Here is a 25029-nt window from a genome sequence, read left to right as displayed (position 1 = left end):
CTGTTTAATATTTCCACCATGTCTCATCATTACCTGTGAACGGAACATGCATCACTTTGTGGTGCTGTCCCTAATCTGATTTTCCTTTTAAGTCTGCACAATATTTAATCATTTCTTTTGATATTCCTGCTAATTTACTTCTGCTTTTGTTAACTTTCCTGTTGCTGCAGCAGGCATTTGTCACACTTGTCTTCTTTGGGAAGGGTGGTGAGTACAAAAGTTGAGACATCAAGATACAACCATACAAGTTCTTGGTGAGACCACACTTTGTGCAGTTCTGGTTACTCAGAAATAGGAAGGATGTCATTAAGTTGGAAAGGATGCAGAACAGATTCGCCAGGATGTTACCTAGGCTTGCGGGTTCGAGTTACAGGGAAAGGTTGGAAAAGCTGGGACTTCTTTTCTTTGGTGAATAGGAAACTAAGAGGTAATCTTATTGTGTACAAGACTATGCTCACAAAGTGAACATTAGTCGTACACAACAAGATCACCCTTCAGCCTCCTTGAAAGTGAACATTCAATCTTTTTCCCTGGGAGGGATTATAAAAATTGAGGGCATAGTTTTAAGGTAAAAGGGGGAGATTTAAGAGGGAACATGGGGACAACTTTTTCACTTGGTGGTAGTCCATATCAGGAATCAGGTGCCAGAAGAAACTATAGAAGCAGATACAATTATGACTTTTAAAAGACATTTGGACAGATAGGAAGGGTTTAGAGGTCTATGTCAAATGCAGGGTAATGGGACTAACCCATTCAGGGTAACCAATGCAGGGTAATGGGACTAACCCATGTCAGCATGGACAAGGCAGGCTGAAGGGCCTTTTGCTGAGCTGTACAGCTCTATGACTAACGTTTATCTAATACATATCTTTTATCTTTCCTTTGATCAGCTATGAACATGATGTATACAAGATTAGATTTTACAATTCATAATTTTGACTATTTCTCATTGCACTTCTCTTTCTTTGTCAATGTTTTCCACCTCAAGTTCCTTAATTTGATTTTATTCCCTCACAATTAGATATTGTCTCTATTTTATATTTTTCTGAATTACTCCAACCCTTCTTTTGTGAATGCTCTTATTTATTCTTAATATTGCCTCTGGTTTATTTCCAAAGGATCCAAAAATATAATTTCTCTTTTCCACTTCATCTTATTTTTTTAAACTTCATTATTTTTCAGGATCTGGGTATCACTGGCAAGGTCGGCATTTATTTCCCATCCAACCTTGTCCTTGTGAAGGTGATAATGATCAGTCTTTCCGAACCACTGCAGTTCTTCTGCTGAATCGACACCCAAGGCATTGCTATGAGATTTAAACCAAGTGATGAAGAAATGTGTTTGGCACCATCTCTGCACATTGTCTTCATCTTCTGCATGCTGGCATGGACTGCTTCAATTGCTGAGAAGTTGCAGGTGGATTTGAAAATTATGGAATCATCGGCAATCATCACCAGAGATGCTGCCTTACCCGCTGAGCAAATTAACCTACAAACATGCATGACTTTGGAATGTGGAAGGAAATTGAAGCACCTGAAGGAAACCCACGCGGTCACAGGGAGAATGTGCAAACTGCACATAGACAGCACCGGAGATCAGGATTAAAACCAGTTCTCTGGCGCTGTGAGGCAGCAGCTCTACCGCTGAAACAGTTCAAGGTGACTGGGCCGACAGCCCTGCCCGAGGGAACTCCTGGGGCTTAAACAACCAAAACCATTCCTTTTGTGCAAATTTTGGTACCAACCATGAGGTATATTTCCCTTGATGCCTCTTAGCTTCGGTCTTAACAGTGTTCCTTGATGTTACTCTCAGTCAAAAGTTGTCTGGTCATCAAGGTTAGTCACTCTCATCTTTTATTGGATACGAAGCAAATCCCTAGAAATACTATAAAAGCATTTTAAATATTTGATACTATATTTGTTATATTTGATCCTAAAACAGCATTTAAAAGACACTTGGACAGTATGTCAATATGTAAGGTTTAGAAGGGCAGAGAGGATGGAAACAGGCCCTTCGACCCAACTTGCCCATGCCGACCAACATGCCCAATCTACACTTGTCCTAACTTCCTGCATTTGGCCCATACCTCCCTATCCTATTCATGTACCTGTCTAAATCTATCTATACATTACTAAAACTCTCATCTTGTATATTCATATATTTGATTGTGCATCAGTTTGTTCCCAAAATACAGCTGAAACGGTAGACGATAGCGCGACAATTTTAGGCCCACCCTACTCACCATTCCCCTGTGGACTCGATTGATCAGGTTTTGTTACATTTTACAAGCAATTAACAATAAACTTTAATTAATGCGCACCCCCACCCACCGAGAGGGCTGGTGCCCGACCTTCCTCCCATGGTGCAGCGAGGCAGCAGAGGGTCAAAGAAGATGGCCGTCACCGTCCAGCTGCCACTGCAGGAGAGGTTTCCACCCAACGGGTCCATGGCTCGCTCTGGCCACTGCGATGGCGGCTTGGGGCCACAGTGAGTGGCTCCCTCTCCCCTTTCTTCTCCCCCCTCGCCCTCCCTCGGCCCCGGGGGAGACTTCCCGGCCGGCAACGGCTCCAAGGGTCATCAGTTGGGGGAGGTTTGCCGGGCCCGCAGGAGAGGTTTGCACCCAATGGGGGTTGCAGGAGAGGTTTGGACCCAAAGGTTCCACGCCCGTCTAGTGTTTCTTAAATGTTGCGATATTACCTCTTCTGGCAGCTCATTCCATACACCCACCACCCTTTGTGTAAAAAGGTTATGCCGCAGGTTCCAATGAAATCTTTCTTCCCCTCATCTTATACCACTGTCCTCTGGTTCTCGATTCCCCTATTCTGGTCAAGATACACTGTGTATTTATGCAATCTATTCCTCTCATGATTTTGTACATTGCTATAAGATTACCCCTCATCCACCTGTACTCCAAGGAATAAAGTCCCAGCCTGCTCAACCTCTCCCTATAGCTCAGGCCCTTGTGTCCTGAGTAGGAAGGAACTGCAGATGCTGGTTTACACCGAAGATAGTCACAAAATGCTGGAGTAACTCTGTGGGTCAGGTAGCATCTCTGGAGGAAATGAACAGGTGACATTTTGGGTCGGAACCCTCCTTCAGACTCAAGAGTCTTCATATGAGCCAAACGGGACTGGCTTAGATTAGGCATCTTGATCGGCATAGACGAGTTAGGCCTGTTTCCATGCTGCATGACTCTACTATATGACAATGTGAAAGAAAAACCCATTGCTATGTCAAAAATAAAAGAAAATCCCAAAGGCTAGAAATTTGAATTAAAAATGGTGGAAACAAAGAAAGAAGAAACAAATTTAATATTTCATCAGACCTTAAACACCTGGGAGTCAGAAACAGATGCTGCCTGACCTGCTGAGTATTTCTAGAATTTTCTGTTTTAATCCATCTTGAACAGAAAGATCAAATGATTACCAATATAGACCAACATTAAAAAAGGAGTTTGTATGCTCTTCTCCTGACCTGCATGTGTTTTCTCTGGGAGCTCAGGTTTCCTCCCACACTCCAAAGACGTTCAGGTTTGTAGGTTAATTGGCTTTGGTAAAATTGTAAATTGTCCCTAGTGTGCAGGATAGTGTTAGTGTAAGGGGTGATCGCTGGTCGGCGTGTACTAGGGGGGGCCTGAGAGCCTGTTTCCGTGCTGCATCTCTAAAGTCTCTTGCAATGGCCGGGAAATCAAAGGGATAAGCATTCGTTATGAGTAATTTAGTTTCTTCGTTTATTTTTTTTAATTCAAGTGACCTATTGCAGATCACGATGAATTAACCAACAGGCATGAATGCTGCTGCTTCCATCATGTGATAAACAGTAAATGCTTCAATGGTTTGTGGGGCTTTCTACCTCAAATTGAAGCACTTATAAAATTACAAGCAAACTATTTACTTTAATTTTTTTGTGTAAATAAAGGTATAGTCTATTTGCATCCATTTCCATTCTGGGCATTTGGCAAGCGTGGCCCAGAAACCTTGCAGTGTACGTGCAGTTTGCAGAGTTTCAAGGAATAGGTGACGTTTCGGATTGGAATCCTTCTTCAGATTTTCCAGTGAAGCTGCCTGACTCATTGAGTTACTCCAGCATTCTGTGTCTATCTTTGGTATAATCCAGCATTTGCAGTTCCTTCCACAAATTGCACAATTTTAAGTTCACTCTAAGTTCAGAAGATGAAATGAATCATTCCCAATTTTTAAAAGTGTAAAACAATCGATTTTATCAATGCTCACTGTTTACTTACATCCAAAGTTGACAAGATGACTAGGTTGATATGATGGTGAAGAAGGCTTTTGGTTCGTTGGCCTTAATCAGCCAGGGAACTGAGTCTAGAAGGACACAAAGTGCTGGAGTAATTCAGCAGGTCAGGCAGGGAATTAAACTGAGATATTTTCCACAATGCGAAGAACAGCCTGAAAAACCACAGGCAACAGAAATGCAAGACCTTCTCTTTCCTTAAACAGGGTAGGTTGCCTTTCTTTTAACATTTGGATAACCTTGTTCGTTTGTTAAAAGATTTGACAAGTCATTCCTGGTTGATATTGTTGACGAATAATAAAAATCTTCATTTGGTCATCTTTGACTACATGAGAGTAGATTGTAGTACAGGTTCACAGGGTTTTTCTGGCACCTTTGGCTTCAGAGCCTTTCTAGATTGTATGTTGGATGTCTTCGAACGAGAGTCTTTCAAAATCGTGACATGCGAACAGACACCAAAATGTTAGTGTACAAAGCAGTGGCAATTCCAACGCTCCTGTTTGCATCAGAAACCTGGACAACATACTAACGCTATTCTGAAAACACTTGAAAAGAGTTCCATCAATGATGTCTTCGAAGCATCTTAAATATCAGCTGGGAAGACAGAAGAACCAACGTCAGCGTGCTGAATGGAGCAAAAACACTGAGCATCGAAGCCTTTGTCATCAAGAACCAACTAAGATGGAGCGGTCATGTTGTTCGGATGGAAGACGAGCGTCTACCAAAGCAAGCCTTCTACTCCCAGCTTAAAGAAGGCAAACGTAAAAGAGGCGGACAAAAGAAGAGATTCAAAGTCGCCTTAAAAGCCAGCATGAAGAAATGTGAAATCATCATCGACAATTGGGAAACCAATGCCAAGGACAAGAAACTCTGGCGAACCATCATCCAAAAAGGAACAGCGACCTTCGCAGATGCAGAATTAGAAAAGAGAAGTAAACGGAAAGAGAGGCAGCACCAACCAAAGCCCGATCTGACTCTGGAATTACCTGCCCTGAATGCCAAAGAACTTTCAAAGCCAGGATTGGACTCCTAAGCCACCTGAAAGTTCATAAAAACAACATGTAGACCATCATCCTCGACCTCAAGGGATAGCCACGACGACGACGATGGTGAATCTGTGGAGAGAATATTTCCACTCATGGGAGAGTCTACGACGAAAGGGCACAGTCTCAGAATAAAAGGACACACCTTTAGAAAGTAGACGAGGTCTAATGTAATGACAGTTTCTATACCTCAAAGTCCAACTTCGATAGCCATTACTGCTCGGGGATGGAATGGAGGTATAGCTTACGCACACACCGCACTCTGAGATAACAAAAACGAATCTTCCAAACGCTGTTTCTTGATTAATTGGTCTTTATTAAAGTAGCACAAATCAAAAGAATAATTCATAACTTTTCGTTCTTATCAACTGTTTCTTCTTCAAACAATACAGTAAAAATTGTGTAGTCGTTACCGTGTGGTCCTTGTGAGTGTAGCTGGCGCGACTGTGGCAATCGTGAGTGTGACTGGCGCGAGCGTGGTAAAAAACTGTATTCTCTCCATCTGCCGAGACTAAACTGACCCACAATCTCTGTCGCTACGCTAGCCTCCTCCCATGTGGACACTGCCCATTACGTATCAAATCACCCCCACAAGCATGCAAAAAAGTCAGAAACTAGAAATATTAAACTTAGCCATAATACAATGACAGTAACTAAATTAAGCGTAAATGGCTCCTACACACCGGCCCCTAATTGTTCTGCGTATATAACGAAGCAATTACCAATAGATATTAAAAGGAGCTATAAAAGCTTAATATTTATCAAAAACAATATGCATTATATGTTGGCATTCAAACTTCTTTAGCAATTCTTCAATCTTCTCCTTCACCTTCTAGAAGCAGACATATCTTGGTTATTGGTCTTACCAAGATATCCTTAGTTTGAAGTCGTACAGTACGCACAAAACCTTTAACGTCTGGCATGATCTCCAGTATCCTACCCATCAACCAAGAACCTCGTGGTGCAGTAGAATCAACCACCAAGACGATATCACCTGGAATAAAATTTCCTCACACTCTCAACCATCTTTGACGTTCTTGAATTAGAGGTAAATATTCTTGTGTTCACCGTTTCCAAAAAAGGTCTGCCACATATTGTACCTGTCTCCATCTGCGTCTAATATACAAATCGTCCTTCACAAAGAGCCCAGGTGGTAACATTGGCTTGGTTTTCAATGAAAGAATATGATTTGGAGTAAGTGCTTCCAGGTCACTCGGATCATCAGAACTCTTGGTAATGGGTCGGTCATTCAAAATTGCTTCAATTTCACAAAACAAACTTTGCAATCCTTCATCATCCAGAACTTGTTGTTTAAGAACAGAGCGCAACAGATTTCGAACCATGCGGATCAATCATTCCCAAACACCGCCATGATGGGATCCCCCTGGGGGATTAAAATTCCATCGTATCCCTTGCTGAAGCATATCATTCTGGATCTTGTTCTGATTCAAGCCTTTAAGTGCTTCTCTCAACTCTCTTTCCGCTCCAACAAAATTCGTACCATTATCTGATCTTAATGATAGAACGACCTCGTCGACAAATAAATCTTCGTAATGCATGAATACAGGTCAAGTGTAGATGCAACTTCAAGATGTACCGCTCGGCTTGCCATGCAAGTGAAGATTACACCATACCTTTTTACCAGACATCGTCCTCTTTTGACCTCGATAGGACCGAAATAATCAACTCCTACCTCTGTAAATGGACGATTATCAGGTTGAATCCTTTCCAGAGGCAAGTGTGCCATTTTCTGTTCTCCAACTCTTCCTCGCTGATGTTTGCACACAACACAATTCTTTATAACCTTTCTTGCAGCAGAGTTACCTTTGACAATTCAATATTTTTTACGAAGTTTAGACAACATGTGATTTCTTCCTCCATGTCCGATCTGTCGTAACAGCAATGTTGAAATATGAAAGTCCTTCGAGAGAATAATAGGATGCTTAGCTTCTTCAGGCATCGCTAGTTTATTTAGGCGACCACCTACTCTCAGAAGTCCTTTATCCAGTATCGGATCAAGCCTTTATAAATGACTACTTCTTTTAACACCATGTTCACCAGCTTGTAATGCTGATAGCTCTTCCTTATATTCTTGTCTTTGACAGAAAGAGATAACTGCATTTTCCGCCTTAAAAAGATCATCCGGACATAAACACTGTCCCCGGTATGATGCCTTAAAAACTTGCATCTGTCAACTTTTTCTTTCAGCTTACCAGGATCTGTTTCAAAGCTACTCATAGCAGCCCTAGTTTCCTTTCTCTTACGAGTCCACTGCAAAAGCATTGTTTTTAATTTAAGAAACCAAGCCACCACAGTCTTCAACTTATTCCATGATGAGAAATGGGTAATAAAATAGTTTGTTGAATCCAATAGGTCCTTAATAATGGCGTTCACTAGGATGTCTTGCTTAATCTCCGGATCATTAGCAGAGATTTCAGTTTCCAGGTTAAACTTTGGCTTACAGAGAAACTCTGGCCCATTGATCCATCTATTACTGCTTAAGAAACGGTCTGCTGTTAATCCTCTCTAGAGGCTTCATCCGCAGGATTTTCCTTGGTATTAATATACCTCCACTGTGATACATCAGTAGCATCCCTTACAAAAGAGATCCTGTTTGCTACAAATGTTAGGAAGCGTTTATTTTCATTGTTGATGAACTTAAGCACTGTCATGCTATCAGTCCAGAAGGTAGATTCTTCCAGCTTGAGCTGCAGTTCTTTTTGCAGCAATATGTCAATTCTGACAGCTAAGACTGTAGCTGCAAGCTCCATTCTGGGAATCGTCATTTGCTTCAATGGTGCCACTCTGGCCTTTCCCATTAAGAATGCAGCATGTACTTCATTGTTATCATTTTCCAGTCTCAGATTTGAAACAGTACCGGAACCACTTTCACTTGCGTCAGAAAAGTGATGCAGCTGTGCAAATTTAATTCGTCCAAAGTTTGTAGGCTTCATACACCGTCCACTCTGAACTCCGAGATCTTGTCGAGATCTTCTAACCACTCTGTCCATCGCTGGGAGAAGATTTGCGTTATACTCTCATCCCATCCAAGTTTCTTCTTACAGGGATCCTGCAAAATTAACTTGGCTGGTAGTGTAAATGGTGCAAGAAATCCCAAAGGATCGTAAACAGAACCAATCACGGACAGGATGCCCCGTCTTGTACATGGTCGATCCTGAATCGAGATTCTGAACTTGAACACATCTGTTTCAACGCACCAGTGCAATCCCAGTGCTCTCTCCATGGGCAGATTGTCTTTGTCCAAATCCAACTCCCGGGTCTCCTTGGCTCTGTTATCTAGTGGAATGGTTTCCAATACAGCACGGCTGTTGCTAATCCATTTCGATAGCATGAATCCTCCTTTGTTGCAGAGGGAAGTCAAATGTTTTACCATTTGAATCGCTTCTTGTTCCGTAGACATGAATTTTAAACAATCATCCATATAGAAATTGCTCCTTACTGAGTTTGTCACTTCTTCAGAAAAATGAGGTTTATTGGCCTCAGCGGTTTTCCTCAATGCGAAGTTTGCACAACTTGGTGATGACACTGCTCCAAAGAGATGTACCTTCATCTGGTATTCAACGAGATCTTGTTGTGCATCACCATCCGACCACCATAGGAATCGCAAATAGTCAACATGCCTTTCCGATACCTTGACCTGATGAAACATTGCCTTGATATCCACCATCAAAGCTACCGGCTCTTGTCTGAATCTAATGAGAACTCCGATGTGTGAGTTCGTTAGGTCTGGACCCTGTAGCAGTTGACAGTTAAGTGATTTACCCTTGAAAACCGCAGCACAGTCGAAGACCACTCTTAATGTTCCTTTCTTTGAATGCTACACCCCATGGTGTGGGATATACCAAAGCTCTCCATCACTTCGATTCAGCTGGTCTTCTAGCACCCTTTCGGCATAACCATTATCAATCATCTCTGTGAGGAAAGATGTATATTCATCATGACATTTCGTATTCTTGCCAAACCTGCGTTTCAGATTCTGAATGCGTTGTTCTGCAATGCAACGGTTATTTGGCAGACTAACACTTTCTTGTTTAAAAGGTAAGTCTAGGCAATAGTGTCCTTCTATCATCTTTACTGAGTGATTCATAATTTCCAAATTTTTTACTTCTTCTCTGGACATTTCGTCTGATTCCTTGCTGGTTCTTTCATTGAATTCGTGACTATATTACTTGGTCAACAACTCCTATAGATTTACAATTGATATCCGATTGACGGCAGCAGGAGTATAGTTATTCCTTTTCCTGCCTTTGTTGTTCCTTCTCAAGGAGCCATAGCTAACCCATCCGAGTATGGTTCTCACAGCAAACGGTCCATCTCCTTGACTGGTAACAACCTTTCTAGGTTCTAATGCCTTCAAAGCATTCGTTCCAATAAGTAGGTCGATATCAGAATTTATTTTAGGTAACTTGACATCCTTGAAGTAAGGCCATTTTTCCAAGTCTTCGTGATTAAGTATATTTGGATGAGACGGGCATACTCTCTTCTGTAAATACATCAGATATTTGTATAAAATTGTCTTCCTCCAGACTAGATATTTCCATACTTGTGATATGATAACTATCGTAGCATTTCTGACCATTCATGGTGTTCAAGAGAAGCTTAACCTTTTCTCCTATAACGTCCAGCCTTCTCATCAAGCTTTCTGTGCATAAGGTAGCTGAACTTCCACTGTCCAAAAATGTATATGTTTGCAACACTGTATTCCGCTCACTGCTCCTTACCTGTACCGATGGAGAAAAGATGGAGAAAACCGGCCCCAATATGTGCATTTAACTGAGGTGAGGCAACAACATCGCTCGTAGCTGGCTTCTCATTTTGTTCCATTTGCTCTGGCTTCTCGTCCGTATTCCTCTGTTCAATGTGAAGCAATTCAGGATGATCTTGTTTGCATATATTACAAGTTATCCGATTCCTGCAGTCTTTAACCATGTGTCCTTTCTTCAGATATCCATTACAGATTCCTTTCTCCTTCAAGAAGTCAATCTTATCTTTATATTCCTTTTTCTTGAATTTTCGACACCATCTTATAGTGTGACCAACTTCATTACATGAAAAACAAAACCCTTGATACGGTAGATACATCCTTTTTTATTCCGCCCTTCATTTCTACGAGTATTATGGCAGCAGCAAAACTGCTTTCCTTAGGTCCTGATCTTCCCTCGGTTTTAGTAAAGGCAGAGCCTTTGACAGCTGCTGATTTAGGATCTTGAATATTCCCATAGCGTAGGTTTGACATTAACCGTACTTCTCTTTCCATGAAATTCACCAGGTCAGGAAGCATGGCCTCTCTATCGTCAACCTCCTGTATCAGGCCTGCTTTATCTCTCCACTTTTATAGGGCAGTTTTAGAACGATAGCCTTCATATTACTAACAACATTCATTTATTCCATGTGGATGCTATTTCTCATTGAATTACAGCAACCCCTAAGAAGTATCGCAAACTCATGCAAAGCCTTCACATCTTCCGCCTTGATAACTGACCAAGCAAAGGCCTTTTTCATGTATGCGTTAGCAATCTTGTGTTTGTTACCAAAATGCTCTTCAAGCAACTCTCTTGCCATTTGATAACCCTCATCCGCAGGCAAATGTCGACAACTCTTAACAAGCTGCTTCGAATATCCGCTGTTGTATTGCTCCAGAAATCGTAAGCGATCTCTGTGACTTGTAGTTTTCATTTCCACTCCTTCTTCAAACGCTACTATGAAAGTTTCATATTGTAAAGGATCACCATCATATTTAGGAATTTCCATTGGGGGTAAGGTGACAGAAAGATTTTGTTGAACAAGGAGCTCGCTGATTCTTGTTTGATTCCTTACCAATTCATAGAATTCATTTTGAAATCCCTGGCTTAGTGCAGATCGATCCGGATAAATGTTGTCACGAGCCCCATAATCAGTTGTTTGTCTCTGGCTGGGTGCAAGGTAGCTGATGAACAGGCCTCTGAGAAGAGTACTGGGTTGGCTCTTTTCAAGCCTTAACAGACATCCCAAAGATAGGTTGCTTCGGTCTAGTTTTGTCGGCCATCCACTTAGTCAGTGCGTTTGGCGTCACGAGACCAGACTGGCTCTGGCTGTGGGTTGACTTTAGCTGTTGTTTCCAGCTTAGTAGCTCCTTCTTGGATTAAGGAACTTTTCTTCTGAAATACTCTCGAGCTGCATTTTGATCTTTGGCTTTCCAGTATGTCCCTCCTTGCCCCAGCAGCTGCCAGCTTCGTGGCTATTTCCAACCGTTCCTTCTCTCTCTTCAGCTGTTCTGCTTGTCTTTCAGTCTCTCTCTTCAGCTTGGCTTCTCGTTCCTCAATCTCATATTTTGTCTCCAAGGCGGCAGCTTCTAGCGAGAGAGCAGCCATCTCAGCTTCAGTTTCCATTTGAGCAGAGACCCTCGTAGTTGAACTGGCTACAGAACCAGATTTACGTCTGGATCTTCGCGTTAAAACGTTTGAGACACTATCGTGAGGTGTAATTTCTTTTCCCACTTCAATACCTTGTTGCACCGCACCTTCTACTGTAGAGTGCAATGTTCAAGCTATGGTTTCAGACAACCACTTCTCCGCGTCAGCCATGAAACCATCAAAAAATTCCACCCTCTCTTGGAACCACTGAGTGTGCCATTCGAGTTGCTCCTTTGGTAGTTGTAAACACAGTATTGAGTGTTGTTTTTTCCCAACCTCATGGCAAAGGTTAAGTAAAGCGGGGCCTGGAAAAGGTTAAGTAGTAGATCCAGATTAGATTGTACAATGTTTGCATTCTCATCTGATTCCATTAGTTTCTTCTGATATTCAATTAATTTGATGACCTACTTCCACAACTTGTCTCTATCCTTCTGGCATCTTTCCAGATAGGCTGCCTCTCCTTTTTCCGAAAGTTTAATGTCTCTTTTCTCATATCTTCTTGATTTTTGCTCCGCATCTCCCTCCTGTGGTGGTTCTTCACTTACCTGATGGAAGATCCGTGATGAATTGGTGCTTATTGCTATGTTCCAGAAACACCAGAAGAATTCAAAACAGAATGAGTATTTTTTTAAAACACATCATTAATTCCAAGGCTGAAAGTCTTCGGCCAGTATCTATGGTAAACAATCGCTAGCTGAGCACCTTATCTTGTAGAAGTTCACAACATCGTTAAGTTTCAAGGTCGTGCTCTGCGAGTTTGGGTTTCTTATCTCCTCGTAGCTTCTTGTATCAAATAGTACTTCTGCAGAATTTTCTCACAGGCTTTTAAGTTTGTTAAACTTCTTAACTTAAAATTACGACTAAACAGTCGTCTACTCACGGTACCCAGTCAATGAAGTCTTCAATCTTCTAATGATCCAGGTGTAGACCATGTCAATTTGCCTTCGACCGGCAGATTCTTTGTTCCTTAGATTTCAGCTCTAATTCCTGGCAGAGATTCAGCTTCTTCTTCAATTTCACTGTTGAATCGGATTTTGCTTGTAGAACAAGTCTTTCTTAGATTCTTCTGTCAGAATAGCTTTTTTGCTCAAATTCCATTCGGATACATTTTTTACTCTATCTCCATTCAGAGAAAAGTTTTTTTACTCTAATGTAATGGCAGTTTCTATACCTTCTCAAAGTCCAACTTCGATAGCCATTACTGCTCGGGGATGGAATGGAGGTATAGCTTACGCACAAACCGCACTCTGAGATAACAAAAATGAATCTTCCAAACGCTGTTTCTTGATTAATTGGTCTTTATTAAAGTAGCACAAATCAAAAGAGTAATTCATAACTATTAGTTCTTATCAACTGTTTCTTCTTCAAACAATACAGTAAAAATCGTGTAGTCGTTACCGTGTAGTCCTTGTGAGTGTAGCTGGCGCGAGTGTGGCAGACGTGAGTGTGGTAAAAAACTATTCTCTCCATCCTCCGAGACTAAACTGACCCACAATCTCTGTCGCTACACTAGCCTCCTCCCATGTGGACACTCCCCATTACGTATCAAATCACACCCACAAGCATGCAAAAAAGACAGAAACTAGAAATATTAAACATAGCCATAATACAATGACAGTAACTAAATTAAGCATAAATGGCTCCTACAACTTCCTTTAGTCAGGCAGTGATGAATCTGTGGAATTCATAACCACAGACGGCTGTGGAGGACGTCATTGGGTATTTTTCAAGCGGAGATTGACAGGTCCCTGATTCATAAAGGTGTCAGGGGTTATGGGGAGAAGGCAGGAGAATGGGGTTTAGAGGGAAAGATAGATCCACCACGATTGAATAGAGGAGTAGACTCGATGGCAATTCTACTACGACTTATGAACATGAATAAACATGCAGAGATAATACTTCAGTTCATTGGGGACATCGTAGTTAGAAGAGCATCCATCAGAAAGGTAGACACAAAACGCTGGAGTAATTCAGCGGGACAGACTCTTCTTGTCCCGACCTAAAACGTCACCCATTCCTTCTCTCCAGAGATGCTGCCTGTCCTGCTGTTACTCCAACTTTTCATGTTTATCTTCAATTTATACCAGCATCTGCAGTTCCTTCTTACACCATTTGTACTTGGGTTTGTATTGGCCTCTGTAAATTACCCCGCATGGGTACAGAGTGGATGAGAAAGGGGGGTAACATAGAACTAGTGTGAATGGGTGATCGATGGTCAGTGGCCTGATGGATCGATGACCTGTTTTCATGTTGTTTCAACCAATTCAATGATAACGTAGTATAACACCTATCAATAGCACTATAAAAATAGGCACTCTACTTTGCCTAGAAAATATCAGCAAGAATATAATTCATGTACTGAATGCACAATGTGCAGAAAATTGAATTCACATTGTATAACAATGATTTAAACATACTCGTGATTAAACGACCAATTGTTGAACATTTATGTCTATCATAATCCAACAAGACTTTCTTGTAAATATAGATGCCATCACCTCACTTGATTAATTTCCACCATTCTTTTCAAGTGCAGAAATTAGAATATTTCCATCGTTATCAGTAACTTCTGGGGCAGATTGTCTATAGTAAGCATTTCCTGAAAACCTCAATGAAGGCCGATTCCGTCTCCATAGATACCAAGCAACAACTGCACCCACGACGATGACCAGAGTTACCAGCAATGCCAGCACTATGGTTAGCACTGTAGTATTTCCAATTTGGTATTCTGAGGGAAGACAACAGAATTATTTTCTTTGAAATATCACAAAATGCCAAGTTTGAACCAAACGGAATAAACAATCATAAACACACAACATTATTCAGGAAAAAACATTTGCTTTAAAGTTGACATTCTCAAGAATCACTCAGAGGAGTGTATTGAATAAATTCCACAGATTCACCACCCTCTGACTAAAGAAATTCCTCCTCATCTCCTTTCTAAAGGTATGTCCTTTTAATCTGTGACTATGCCCTTTGGTCCTAGACTCTCCCACTAGTGGAAACACCTTCTCCACCACTCTATCCTGGCCTTTCACTATTCGGTAAGTTTCAATGAGGTCCCCCTATTAATCCTTCTAAACTCCAGCGAGTACAGGCCCAGTGCCGTTATACGCTCATCATATGTTAATCCCATCATTCCTGGGATCATTCTCGTAAACCTCCTCTGATCCCTCTCCAATGCCAGCACATTCTTCCGCAAGTACGAGAAACAAAATTTAAAAGACACTTAGAAGGTACATGGATAGGAAAGGTTTAGAGGGATATATATCAAATGTGGACAAGTAGGACCAGCTTGGAAGGGGTATCTTGGTCGGTATGGACAAGTTGGGCAAGAGAGGGATGTTGCCAGGACTCAAGGGCCCGAGTTATATGGAGAGATTGAGCAGTCTAGGACTTTATTCCTTGGAGTACAGGAGGCTGAGGGGCATATAAAATCATGAGGGAAGAGATAGGGTTATTGCACAGTCTTTAAGCCAGAGTAGGAGAATCCCTAAAAATGACACAAAGTGCTGGAGTAATTCAGCGGGTCAGGCAGCATCTCTGGAGAACATTTAAAAGATGCTTGGGCAGTACATGGATATGGGCCAAACACAAAAGATTTAGAGGGATCTGGGCCAAACACAGTCAGGTGGGACTCGTGTAGAAGGGGCATCTTGGTCAGCATGGATGAGTTTGGCCAAAGAGCCTGTTGGTGCTGTTGAAACTGCAGATGCTGGTTCATACCAAGACCGACACAAAATGTTGGAGTAACTCAGCAAGTTAGGCAACATCTCTGGACAACATAGATGGGTGACGTTTCCTCCACAGATGTTGGCTGACCCGCTGAGATACTCCAGTCTTCCATAGATTGAATTAATTTGGCATCATATTCGGCAAAGACATAGTGGGCCGAAGGGCCTGTTCCTGTGCAAAACTGTTCTACGTTCTTTGTCTGTATGCCTTGAAATGCAAAGAGCAATTTTTTATGGAATACAAGAGATTGAAGATGCTTGAGTAAGATTTCTTGAGCTTGCAATTTTGTAAATATCAGGAACCTGTTTAATTAACCATCATAATGTAAATTATGTTTTTATAATTCTGCACAGAAAAATATATATTTGGAACTTACCATGGTGTTTTGGAATGTAAGCGTTTCCACTCAAATCTGAAATCATGAGATGAAAAATATTATAAAAAACAATATATAAGTTGTAAAGAAATCATTTGACATTTTTACCCCAACTGTATTTATAGGCACATGGATATGCAGGAATTGGAGGAATGTGGATCACAAGTTGGCAGAGGAGATTAATTTATTTTAGCATCATGTTTGGCACAGACATTTTGGGCTGAAGGGCTTGTTCCTGTACTGTACTGTTCTATGCTCTATGTTCTAAGAACGTACAGAAGTTGGGAATAAATTATTGACTTACTGTTTCTCCACAAATGGTGCAGAAATAGCAGGGGCTATGACGGAAATATTTCAAACATCATTAGAAACGGGGATGGTGCCGGAAGATTGGCGCATTGCGCATGTTGTGCCTTTGTTTAAAAGAGGTTCTAAAAGTAAACCTAGCAATTATAGACCTGTTAGTTTGACGTCTGTGGTGGGAAAATTAATGGAAAAGATACTTAGGGACAATATATATAATTATTTGGATAAACAAGGCCTGATTAGAAACAGTCAACATGGATTTGTGCCTGGAAGGTCATGTTTGACTAATCTTCTTGAATTTTTTGAAGAGGTTACCAGGGAAATTGATAAGGGCAAGGCTGTGGATGTTGTCTATATGGACTTCAGTAAGGCATTTGACAAGGTTCCACATGGAAGGTTGATTAAGAAGGTTAAATCGTTGGGTATTAATAGTGAGGATTCAACAATGGCTGAATGGGAGATACCAGAGGGTAATGGTTGACAATTGTATGTCAGGTTGGAGGCCAGTGTCTAATGGAGTACCCCAAGGATCTGTGTTGGGTCCACTGTTGTTTGTCATATACATTAATGATCTGGATGATGGTGTGGCAAATTGGATTAGTAAATATGCAGATGATACTAAGATAGGTGGTGTAGTTAATAATGAAGTAGAGTTTCAAAGTCTACAGAGAGATTTGGGCCTTTTGGAAGGGTGGGCTGAAAGATGGCAGATGGAGTTTAATGCTGATAAGTGTGAGGTGCTGCATTTTGGTAGGACAAATCAAAATAGGACGTACAGGGTAAATGGTAGGGAATTGAGGAATGCAGTGGAACAGAGGGATCTGGGAATAACTGTGCATTGTTCCCTGAAGGTGGAATCTCATGTGGATAGGGTGGTGAAGAAGGCGTTTGGTATGCTTGCCTTTATAAATCAGAGCATCGAATATAGAAGTTGGGATGTAATGTTAAAATTGTACAAGGCATTGGTGAGGCCGAATCTGGAGCATGGTGTGCAGTTCTGGTCGCCAAATTATAGGAAGGGTGTCGACAAAATGGAGAGGGTACAGAGGAGATTTACTAGAATGTTGCCTGGGTTTCAGCACTTAAGCTACAGAGAGAGGTTGAACAGGTTGGGTCTTTATTCTTTGGAGCGTAGAAGGTTGAGGGGGGACTTGATAGAGGTTTTAAAAATTTTAAGAGGGACGGACAGAGTTGACGTGGGTAGGCTTTTCCCTTTGAGAGTGGGGAAGATTCCAACAAGGGGACATAGCTTCAGAATTGAGGGACAAAAGTTTAGGGGTAACATGAGGGGTAACTTCTTTACTCAGAGGGTGGTGGCTGTATGGAATGGGCTTCCGGTGGAAGTGGTGGAGGCAGGCTCGATTTTATTATTTAAGAGTAAATTGGATAGGTATATGGATAAGAGGGGATTGGAGGGTTATGGTCTGAGAGCAGGTAGATGAGACTAGGTCAGAGAGAGTGGTCGGCATGGACTGGTAGGGCCGAACGGGCCTGTTTCCGTGCTGTAGTTATATGGTTATATGGTTAAATGCTGCGTGACCTATTGATTATTCCAGCATTAATATCTGCAGTTTTCTGCATTTCAAGAAAATATTTTGTAAAATTCTTATGCAAATACTAAAAAAACAATTTACTCCCAGAATGCATGTTACCACATTAATAGAAGAGCTTAGGAAGATTACCATGCAGAATTTGAAATTACTTAGCTGAAAAATGCATGCATTAACATAAATTAATCGTACCTGTTTACTGCAAAACATAATTTGGCATACTGCTTATGTTATATCATCCCCACCCCACGTCTTGCATAGTTAAATACTATTCCAACACTTGACCACTCTACTGCAGCACAATGGCGCAGCGATAGAGTTGATGCCATATAGCGCCAGAGACCAGGGTTTTATCCAGACTATGGGTGCTGTCTGTACGGAGTTTGTACCCATTGTCAGAATCGATCCTGGGTCTCTGAAGCTGTAAGGCAGCAGCTCTATCGCTGCGCCCATCACAATTTGTCTTTATACCCAAAGAGAAGCAGAAACAAACCAGTCACAAATTCTCACCTCTGTTTCAACTGCCTTGCATGTCCTTCAAATCCTTCGGTGGCACAGTGGCGCATTTATGAGCTTATCTTAAAATGGCAATCTATTGTAAATGCTGATGGAGGTTCCCGACCCAAAATGTCGTCCGTCCATTTCCCTCTACAGATGCTGCCTAAGTTGCTCCAGCAGGTTGTTTTTTGCTCAAGATTCCAGCATCAGGCTGACTTATACTTGGAGTCATAGAGTCATACAGGAAGGGAACAGACTCTTCGGCCCAACTCGTCCATGCCGACCAAGATACGCCATGTATGCTGGTCCCAACTGCCCGAATTTGGCCCATATCCCTCTAATCCTTTCCTATCCATGTACCTGCCCAAATGTTTTAAATATATATTTTAAAATGTCTTAAATTATACCCGCCTCAACTACCTCCTCTGGCAGCTCGTTCCATATACCCGCCCACCCTCTGTGTCAACATGTTGCTCCTCTGGTTCCTATTAAATCTTTCTCCTCTCACCTTAAACCTATGCCCTCTGGTTCTTGATTCTACTCTGGTTAAAAGACTGTGCATCACCCTATTTATTCCGCTCTTGATTTTATTATCACGTGAAATATACTTGTGAAAGGACTTCAGTGGTTATGATTGCAGTGTACGTGGTAGAGCTGCTGCCTCATGGCACCAGAGACACGGGATTGATGTCTTGGTTACAAAACACACAAGTTCATAAGTCATACAAGCAGAATTAGGCCAGATGAGAGGAGATCCAGAAGGATGAGAGGAGATCTTATCGAAACATATAAGATTATTAAGGGGTTGGACACGTTAGAGGCAGGAAACATGTTCCTAATGTTGGGGGAGTCCAGAACAAGGGGCCACAGTTTAAGAATAAGGGGTAGGCCATTTAGAACTGAGAAGAGGAAAAACGTTTTCAGTCAGAGAGTTGTGAATCTGTGGAATTCTCTGCCTCAGAAGGCAGTGGAGGCCAATTCTCTGAATGCATTCAAGAGAGAGCTGGATAGAGCTCTTAAGGATAGCAGAGTCAGGGGGTATGGGGAGAAGGCAGGAACGGGGTACTGATTGAGAATGATCAGCCATGATCACATTGAATGGTGGTGCTGGCTCGAAGGGCCGAATGGCCTCCTCCTGCACCTATTGTCTATTGTCTATAGATACATTCAGTAACATTAAATCATTATTAAAACAAAATATTCATGTCCACTAAACCAGTGAGCGGCACTGTGGAGCAGCGGTATAATTGCTGCCTTACAGGGCCAGAGACCCAGGTTTGAACCTGACCACAGGTGCTGTCTGTCCAGTGTTTGCACCCTCTCCCTGTGACCACGTGAGTTCCTACGAGTGCTCCGGTTTCCTCCCACACTCTACAGATGTACAGGTTTGTAGGTTAATTGGCATGTGTAAATCATCCCAAGTATGTCGGATGTAACTCATTTATGGGATTTTCATAAGTTCATAAATTAGAGGAGCAGAATTAGGCCATTTGGGCCTTCAAGTCTACTCCGTCATTCAATCATGGCTGATCTATCTTTCCCGCTCAACTCCATTCTCCTGCCTTCTCCCCATAACCCCTGATACCTGGATGATCGCTGGTCGACGTGGACTCGGTGGGCTTAATGGCCTGTTTCCATGCTGTATCTCTAAACTAAACTCAACTAAAACGGTTCAATAGTTTTCAATAATAACACGTGATGTTTCAAAGAGTTTTGGACTTACCTGTTTGACAAACCGCTGCAAGGTTCTCTGCACAGTTGGTCAGAAACCATGTACCATCTGTTGATCTCATGCCAGCACAGAAATCAACTGAGAGACGATGTGCATTAGGTTCTTCTGCACCCCAGTTTGAATATGTTATTGGGGTGCCATCCAACCATCTTAGTGTGTTATCTGTAACATAACATAAAGAAGTTACCCAGAAAGAAACATATTCATTTCAGTGTCATACTAAATAAGCAATTATCAAGAAAAACTGCAACCATATTGTAGATCCACATCTACAGACATATAATTAGGCATTAAGATTTGGCACAAAGTGCTGGAGTATCTCAGTTGGTCAGGCAGCATCTCCGAAGAACATGGATAGGTGACTTTTCAGGTCAGGAACCTTCTTCAGCCACTGCTATCACTTGCCAGGCTTTGTCCCCGCTAATCTCTCTTTTTCAGCTTCCTGACTCCCTATCATAATCAGTTTGAAGAAGGGTCCCTACTTGAAATGCCGTCTGTCCATTCTCTCCACAGATGCTGCCTGACCTGCTGAGTTCGTGCAGCACTTGTGTTTTGTTCGGGTGGGTGTTTGGGATGGGGATGGAATAAGGAGAGGGTGAGTGAGGCTGGCATCAATAAATTACATCAGAAAGGAACAGAATCCAAATTCCTTCCAAAAATTTTTTTCTAGGATTTAGAATCCCCCAGAACCTTATGATTGCATTATTTACCTTTGTAAGTTGTAAAATTATCCCTAGTGTGTAGTATAGTGCTAGTGTATGGGGTGATCGCTGGTCAGCGCAGGCTCGGTGGGCTGAAGGGCTTGTTTCTGCATTGTATCACTAAAGTCTAAATTTAAAATGAACAATGGAGATAGAATTGCTAGTTTACACTAGTGGAAATTGGTTAAAAAAAAAATGTTCATATGTTTAATGTCATCATAATCATTAATACTGATCACCAACTCAAGATTTTAAAGTGTAACCGAATAAGTGCTATACTTCAAAGCTGATGATACAAAAGTTAGTGGTTTTGCAGATAGTGAAGATGGTTGTCAACGATTGCAGCAGGATCTGGATCGATTGACCAGGTGGGCGGAGGAATGGTTGATGGAATTTAATACAAAGAAGTGCGAGATGTTGCATTTTGGGATGTCGAATAAGGGCAGGACATACACAGAAAATGGTAGGCCTCTGGGTAGTGTTGTAGAGCAGAGGGATCTAGGAGTACAGGTGCATGGTTCCTTGAAGGTCGAGTCGCAGGTAGATAAGGTGGTCAAAAAGGCTTTTGGCATTTTGGCCTTCATCAATCAGTGTATTGAATATAGAAGCTGGGAGGTCATGTTGCAGTTGTATAAGACGTTGGTGAGACCACATTTAGAATATTGTGTTCAGTTCTGTGCGCCATGTTATGGGAAAGATATTGTCAAGCTTGAAAGGCTTAGGAAAAGATTTACTTGGATGTTGCCAGCATGAGAGGGTGTGAGCTATAGGGAGAGGTTGAGTAGGCCGAGTCTCTATTCCATGGAGCACAGGAGAATGAGGGATCATATAGAGGTATACAAAATCATGAGAGGAATAGATCGGGAAGATGCACAGAGTCTTTTGCCCAGAGTAGGGGAATCGAGGACCAGATGATACAGGTTCAAGGCGAAAGGGAAAAGTTTTAACACGAATCTGAGGGGTAACCTTTTCACACAAAGGGTGGTGGGTGTATGGAACAAGCTGTCAGAGGAGGTAGTTGAGGCTGGGACTATCCCATCATTTAAGAAACAGTTAGACAGGTACATGGATAAGACAGGGTCTGGAGGGATATGGACCAAGCGGAGGCAAGTGGGACTAGGGTAGCTGGGACATTGTTAGCGGGTATGGGCGAGTTGGGCCGAAGGGCCTGTTTCCACAATGTATCACTCTATGATTCTAAAGATATTTGCTAGAAAGTATTTTTAATTAGATTTTTTAAATGCAAGGTAGTATTTTTAATGTAGAAACAAAGAACTGCAGATACTGGTTAATACACAGAACTTTTGCATGTCCTTTTGGAGTATTTTAATTTTTTACTTGGTCATAACTCACCATTGTTGTCAAACATAATACCCAGCCAGATTACATTTGCAATGTGGCTGTACAGTTTTACTTGTTGAAGAATGAAATTGTTCTCCTCTTCATCATTAATGTGTAAAATGAAAGATTTTGTAGCTGTAAGAAATTTGTAGTAAAGTTATCATGAGTATAAAAGTAATCTTACCATAGAATCATGGAACATACAGCACAGAAACAGGGCCTTTGTCACCACTTTTATGTGCTGTATATATTATTCATTAGCTGCATCTCCACAGGAATTCAAAGCTGAATAGGTTTGCATGTGTTGCAGTGGCACGGTGGTGCCATGATAGAGTTGCTACCTTACAGCACAGAGATCAGAGTTCGATCCTGGCTACGGGTGCTGTCTGTACGGAGTTTGTACGTTCTCCCTGTGACCGCGTGGGGTTTCCCCGGGTCCTCCGGTTTCCTCCCACATTCCAAAAATGTTCAGGTTTGTAGATTAATTGACTTCGGTAAAAATTGTAAATTGTCCCTAGTGTGTAGGATATTGTTAGTGTACAGGGTGATCGATGGTCGGTATTGAAGGGCCTGTTTCCATGCTGTATCTGTAAACCAAACTAAGGTTATTTAGGGTAAAGCTAATTTTTCAAGGCACTGCATCTTACCCAGGTTTCCACAAATGTCTTTAGCTTCTTCCATTGTCAAGCTTGAAGAATTGTATAAAACCAAATCGAAAAGGTAACAATTGCCTCGAAACGGAATCCAGGGCAAACCTTCGGCAAGGTTAGGGCACTCCGCTTTGTGAGGAGGTGGATTTAATGTTGCAGCTGTAAATAGATCAATGAGAAATATTTAGAATATTCTAAACAAAGCTTTGGTTCCCCCACACATGGCCATATAATATGTAAAATCATATTTTGAAATTAAGGTACTTTCATTAAATTCCTGGCCATACAAGTGCTGTGAGTCTATTTTCAATGTTCAGAAATAAGGCAATTCCATCTTAGAATCTGAGTGTTTAGTTTAATTTAGTTTGGAGATACAGTGTGGAAACAGGCATTTCAGCCTACCGGGTCCACACCGACCAACCAGCAATCACCGTGCACACGTAGTTCTATCCTACACACGAGGAACAATTTACAGAAACCAATTAACCTATAAACCTACACGTCTTTGGAATGCAAGACCTGGAGAAAAGCCACGCACTCACAGGGAGAGCGTACAAACTCCATACAGTCATCGCCCTTAGTCAGGATTGAACCCGAGTCTCTGGCGCTGTAAGGTAGCTACTTTGCTGCTGTGCCACTGTCTGAGTGGTGATAAACAACCATGGATATCAAGAATGGGATTCATAGCATGGAAACGATGAACTGCAGATGCTGGCTTACAAAAAACACACAAAATTCTAGAGTCAGTCAGCAGGTCAGGCAGCATCTTTGGAGAATATGGGTAGGTGATTTTTCGGGTCGGGACCCTTCTTCAGATGGGTCCCGAACCAGAATGTCATCTTTCAATGTTCTCCAAAGATGCTGCCTGACCCATTAAGTTCCTTCCAGCACTTTGTGTTTTGATCGTGAATAAGCATCCAGCCTGAGGGTACTTACTGTAGCTGCACACCCTTCGATGCAGGGTGTATAGGGAAGATTTGTGACCGCACATTTGTACTGTAGATAGGCAATTTCTATTACTGCTGTTTTAAGATTGAGAGAGTCGTGCAGCGTGGAAACAGGCCCTTCTGCTCAAGTCGTCCACATGTCCAAGATGTCCCATCTCAGCTAATCCCATTTGCTTGCGTTTGACCCATATCGCTTTAAACCTTTCCAATACACTTATCTGTCAAGTGTCTTTAAATGTTGCTATAGTACCTGCAGAAGATCGTATTTGCTGAGGAAGTGGTTAGCGTCATGTGGTGTGCAAGCGTCTGAAGATGGACTTTGATCTTGAACCTAGTGGTCACGGGGTTTCAGATGCTAATTGGTGTACCTCGCTATCTCTTCAGCGGTTTACATAATTTTTTTTTAAAAATCACTTCTTATTTTTGAACAGGATTGAACATTAGGGCCCAAAAGCAAATAAAACAGGTAGGAACAGGCTGACTTACACTTGAGTTTATAGAGTCATACAGCACAGGGACAGGCCCTTTGGCCCATGCCGACCAAGATGCCCAATCTAAGCTATTCCCATGTGTCCACATTTAGCCCATATCCCTCTCAACCTTTCCCATACATGTACCTGTGTAAGAACTGCAGATGCTGGTTTAAACCGAAGATAGATACAAAAAGCTGGAGTAACTCAGCTGGTCAAACAACATTTTTGGAGAAAAGGAATAGGTGACGTATTTAGGTGACCTATATAGGTGAGGAATAGAAGGGTCTCGATCAGAAAAGTCACCTATTCCTTTTCTCCAGAGATGCTGTCTGACTTGCTGAGTTACTCCAGCTTTTTGTGTCTGTCATCATTTTGAAAGCGTTTGAAGCTGAGCTCTTACTTTCTAAAACCTGGCAGACAGCTCCCTGGAGTCTGGTTTCACAGTCAGCAGTCTTCCAGTAGCTGTTTGTGTCCATATATCCACAATCGTGAGAGGAATGAGGACGTTCTATACTCCATTTGGTGAAAACAACAGCACTACCATCTGACCAAGCAAAGCTGTGGCCATCCTGCAAACATTGACACATGGATAATGATAACGTTCACAGTAACATTGACACAGAACATAGAACAGTACAATATTAAAACAGTACCGCACTAGATCAGGCCCCTCAGCCCACAATAGTTTAGTTTATTATTGTCACACGTACCAAGGTTCAGTGAAAAGCTTTTGTTCCATGCTATCCAGTTAATGGAAAGACTGCAGATGATTACAATCACGGCATCCACAGTGCACAGATACAGGTTAAAGGGAATAACATTTAGTGCAAGGCAAAGTCCAGTAAAGTTCAATTAAAGATAATATATGTGCAGAACATGACACCAAGATCAACTCTTATCTGCCTGCGCATAATCAGTATCCCTCCATATCCAATATGTAATAAAAAGGAAGTGCAGATGCTGGTTTATGCCAAAGATAAACACAAAATGTTGGAGTAACTCAGCAG

The 25029-nt window shown here is 41.8% G+C and overlaps 1 protein-coding gene across 1 annotated transcript in view; it reads right to left on the bottom strand.

The window, feature by feature from the left end:
• Positions 1–13076: 13076 nt before the first annotated feature.
• Positions 13077–25029, bottom strand: part of pla2r1 (phospholipase A2 receptor 1) — a 73679-nt gene continuing 61726 nt past the window's right edge. Inside the window, exons 25-30 of the mRNA XM_078404618.1 lie at positions 24423–24591; positions 22600–22761; positions 21965–22087; positions 19902–20072; positions 15825–15860; positions 13077–14441 (exon numbers count right to left, since the gene is read on the bottom strand). Coding sequence (XP_078260744.1) covers positions 14221–14441; positions 15825–15860; positions 19902–20072; positions 21965–22087; positions 22600–22761; positions 24423–24591 — 882 coding nt within the window. The 3' untranslated portion in view covers positions 13077–14220. The remainder of the gene's footprint in view (positions 14442–15824; positions 15861–19901; positions 20073–21964; positions 22088–22599; positions 22762–24422; positions 24592–25029) is intronic.

Source organism: Rhinoraja longicauda, chromosome 8, assembly GCF_053455715.1.
Source record: "Rhinoraja longicauda isolate Sanriku21f chromosome 8, sRhiLon1.1, whole genome shotgun sequence".
Taxonomy (NCBI): Eukaryota; Metazoa; Chordata; class Chondrichthyes; order Rajiformes; family Arhynchobatidae; genus Rhinoraja; species Rhinoraja longicauda.
The sequence above is the reverse complement of the archived record's forward strand: the minus strand, read 5'-3'. Positions and strand labels throughout refer to the sequence as shown.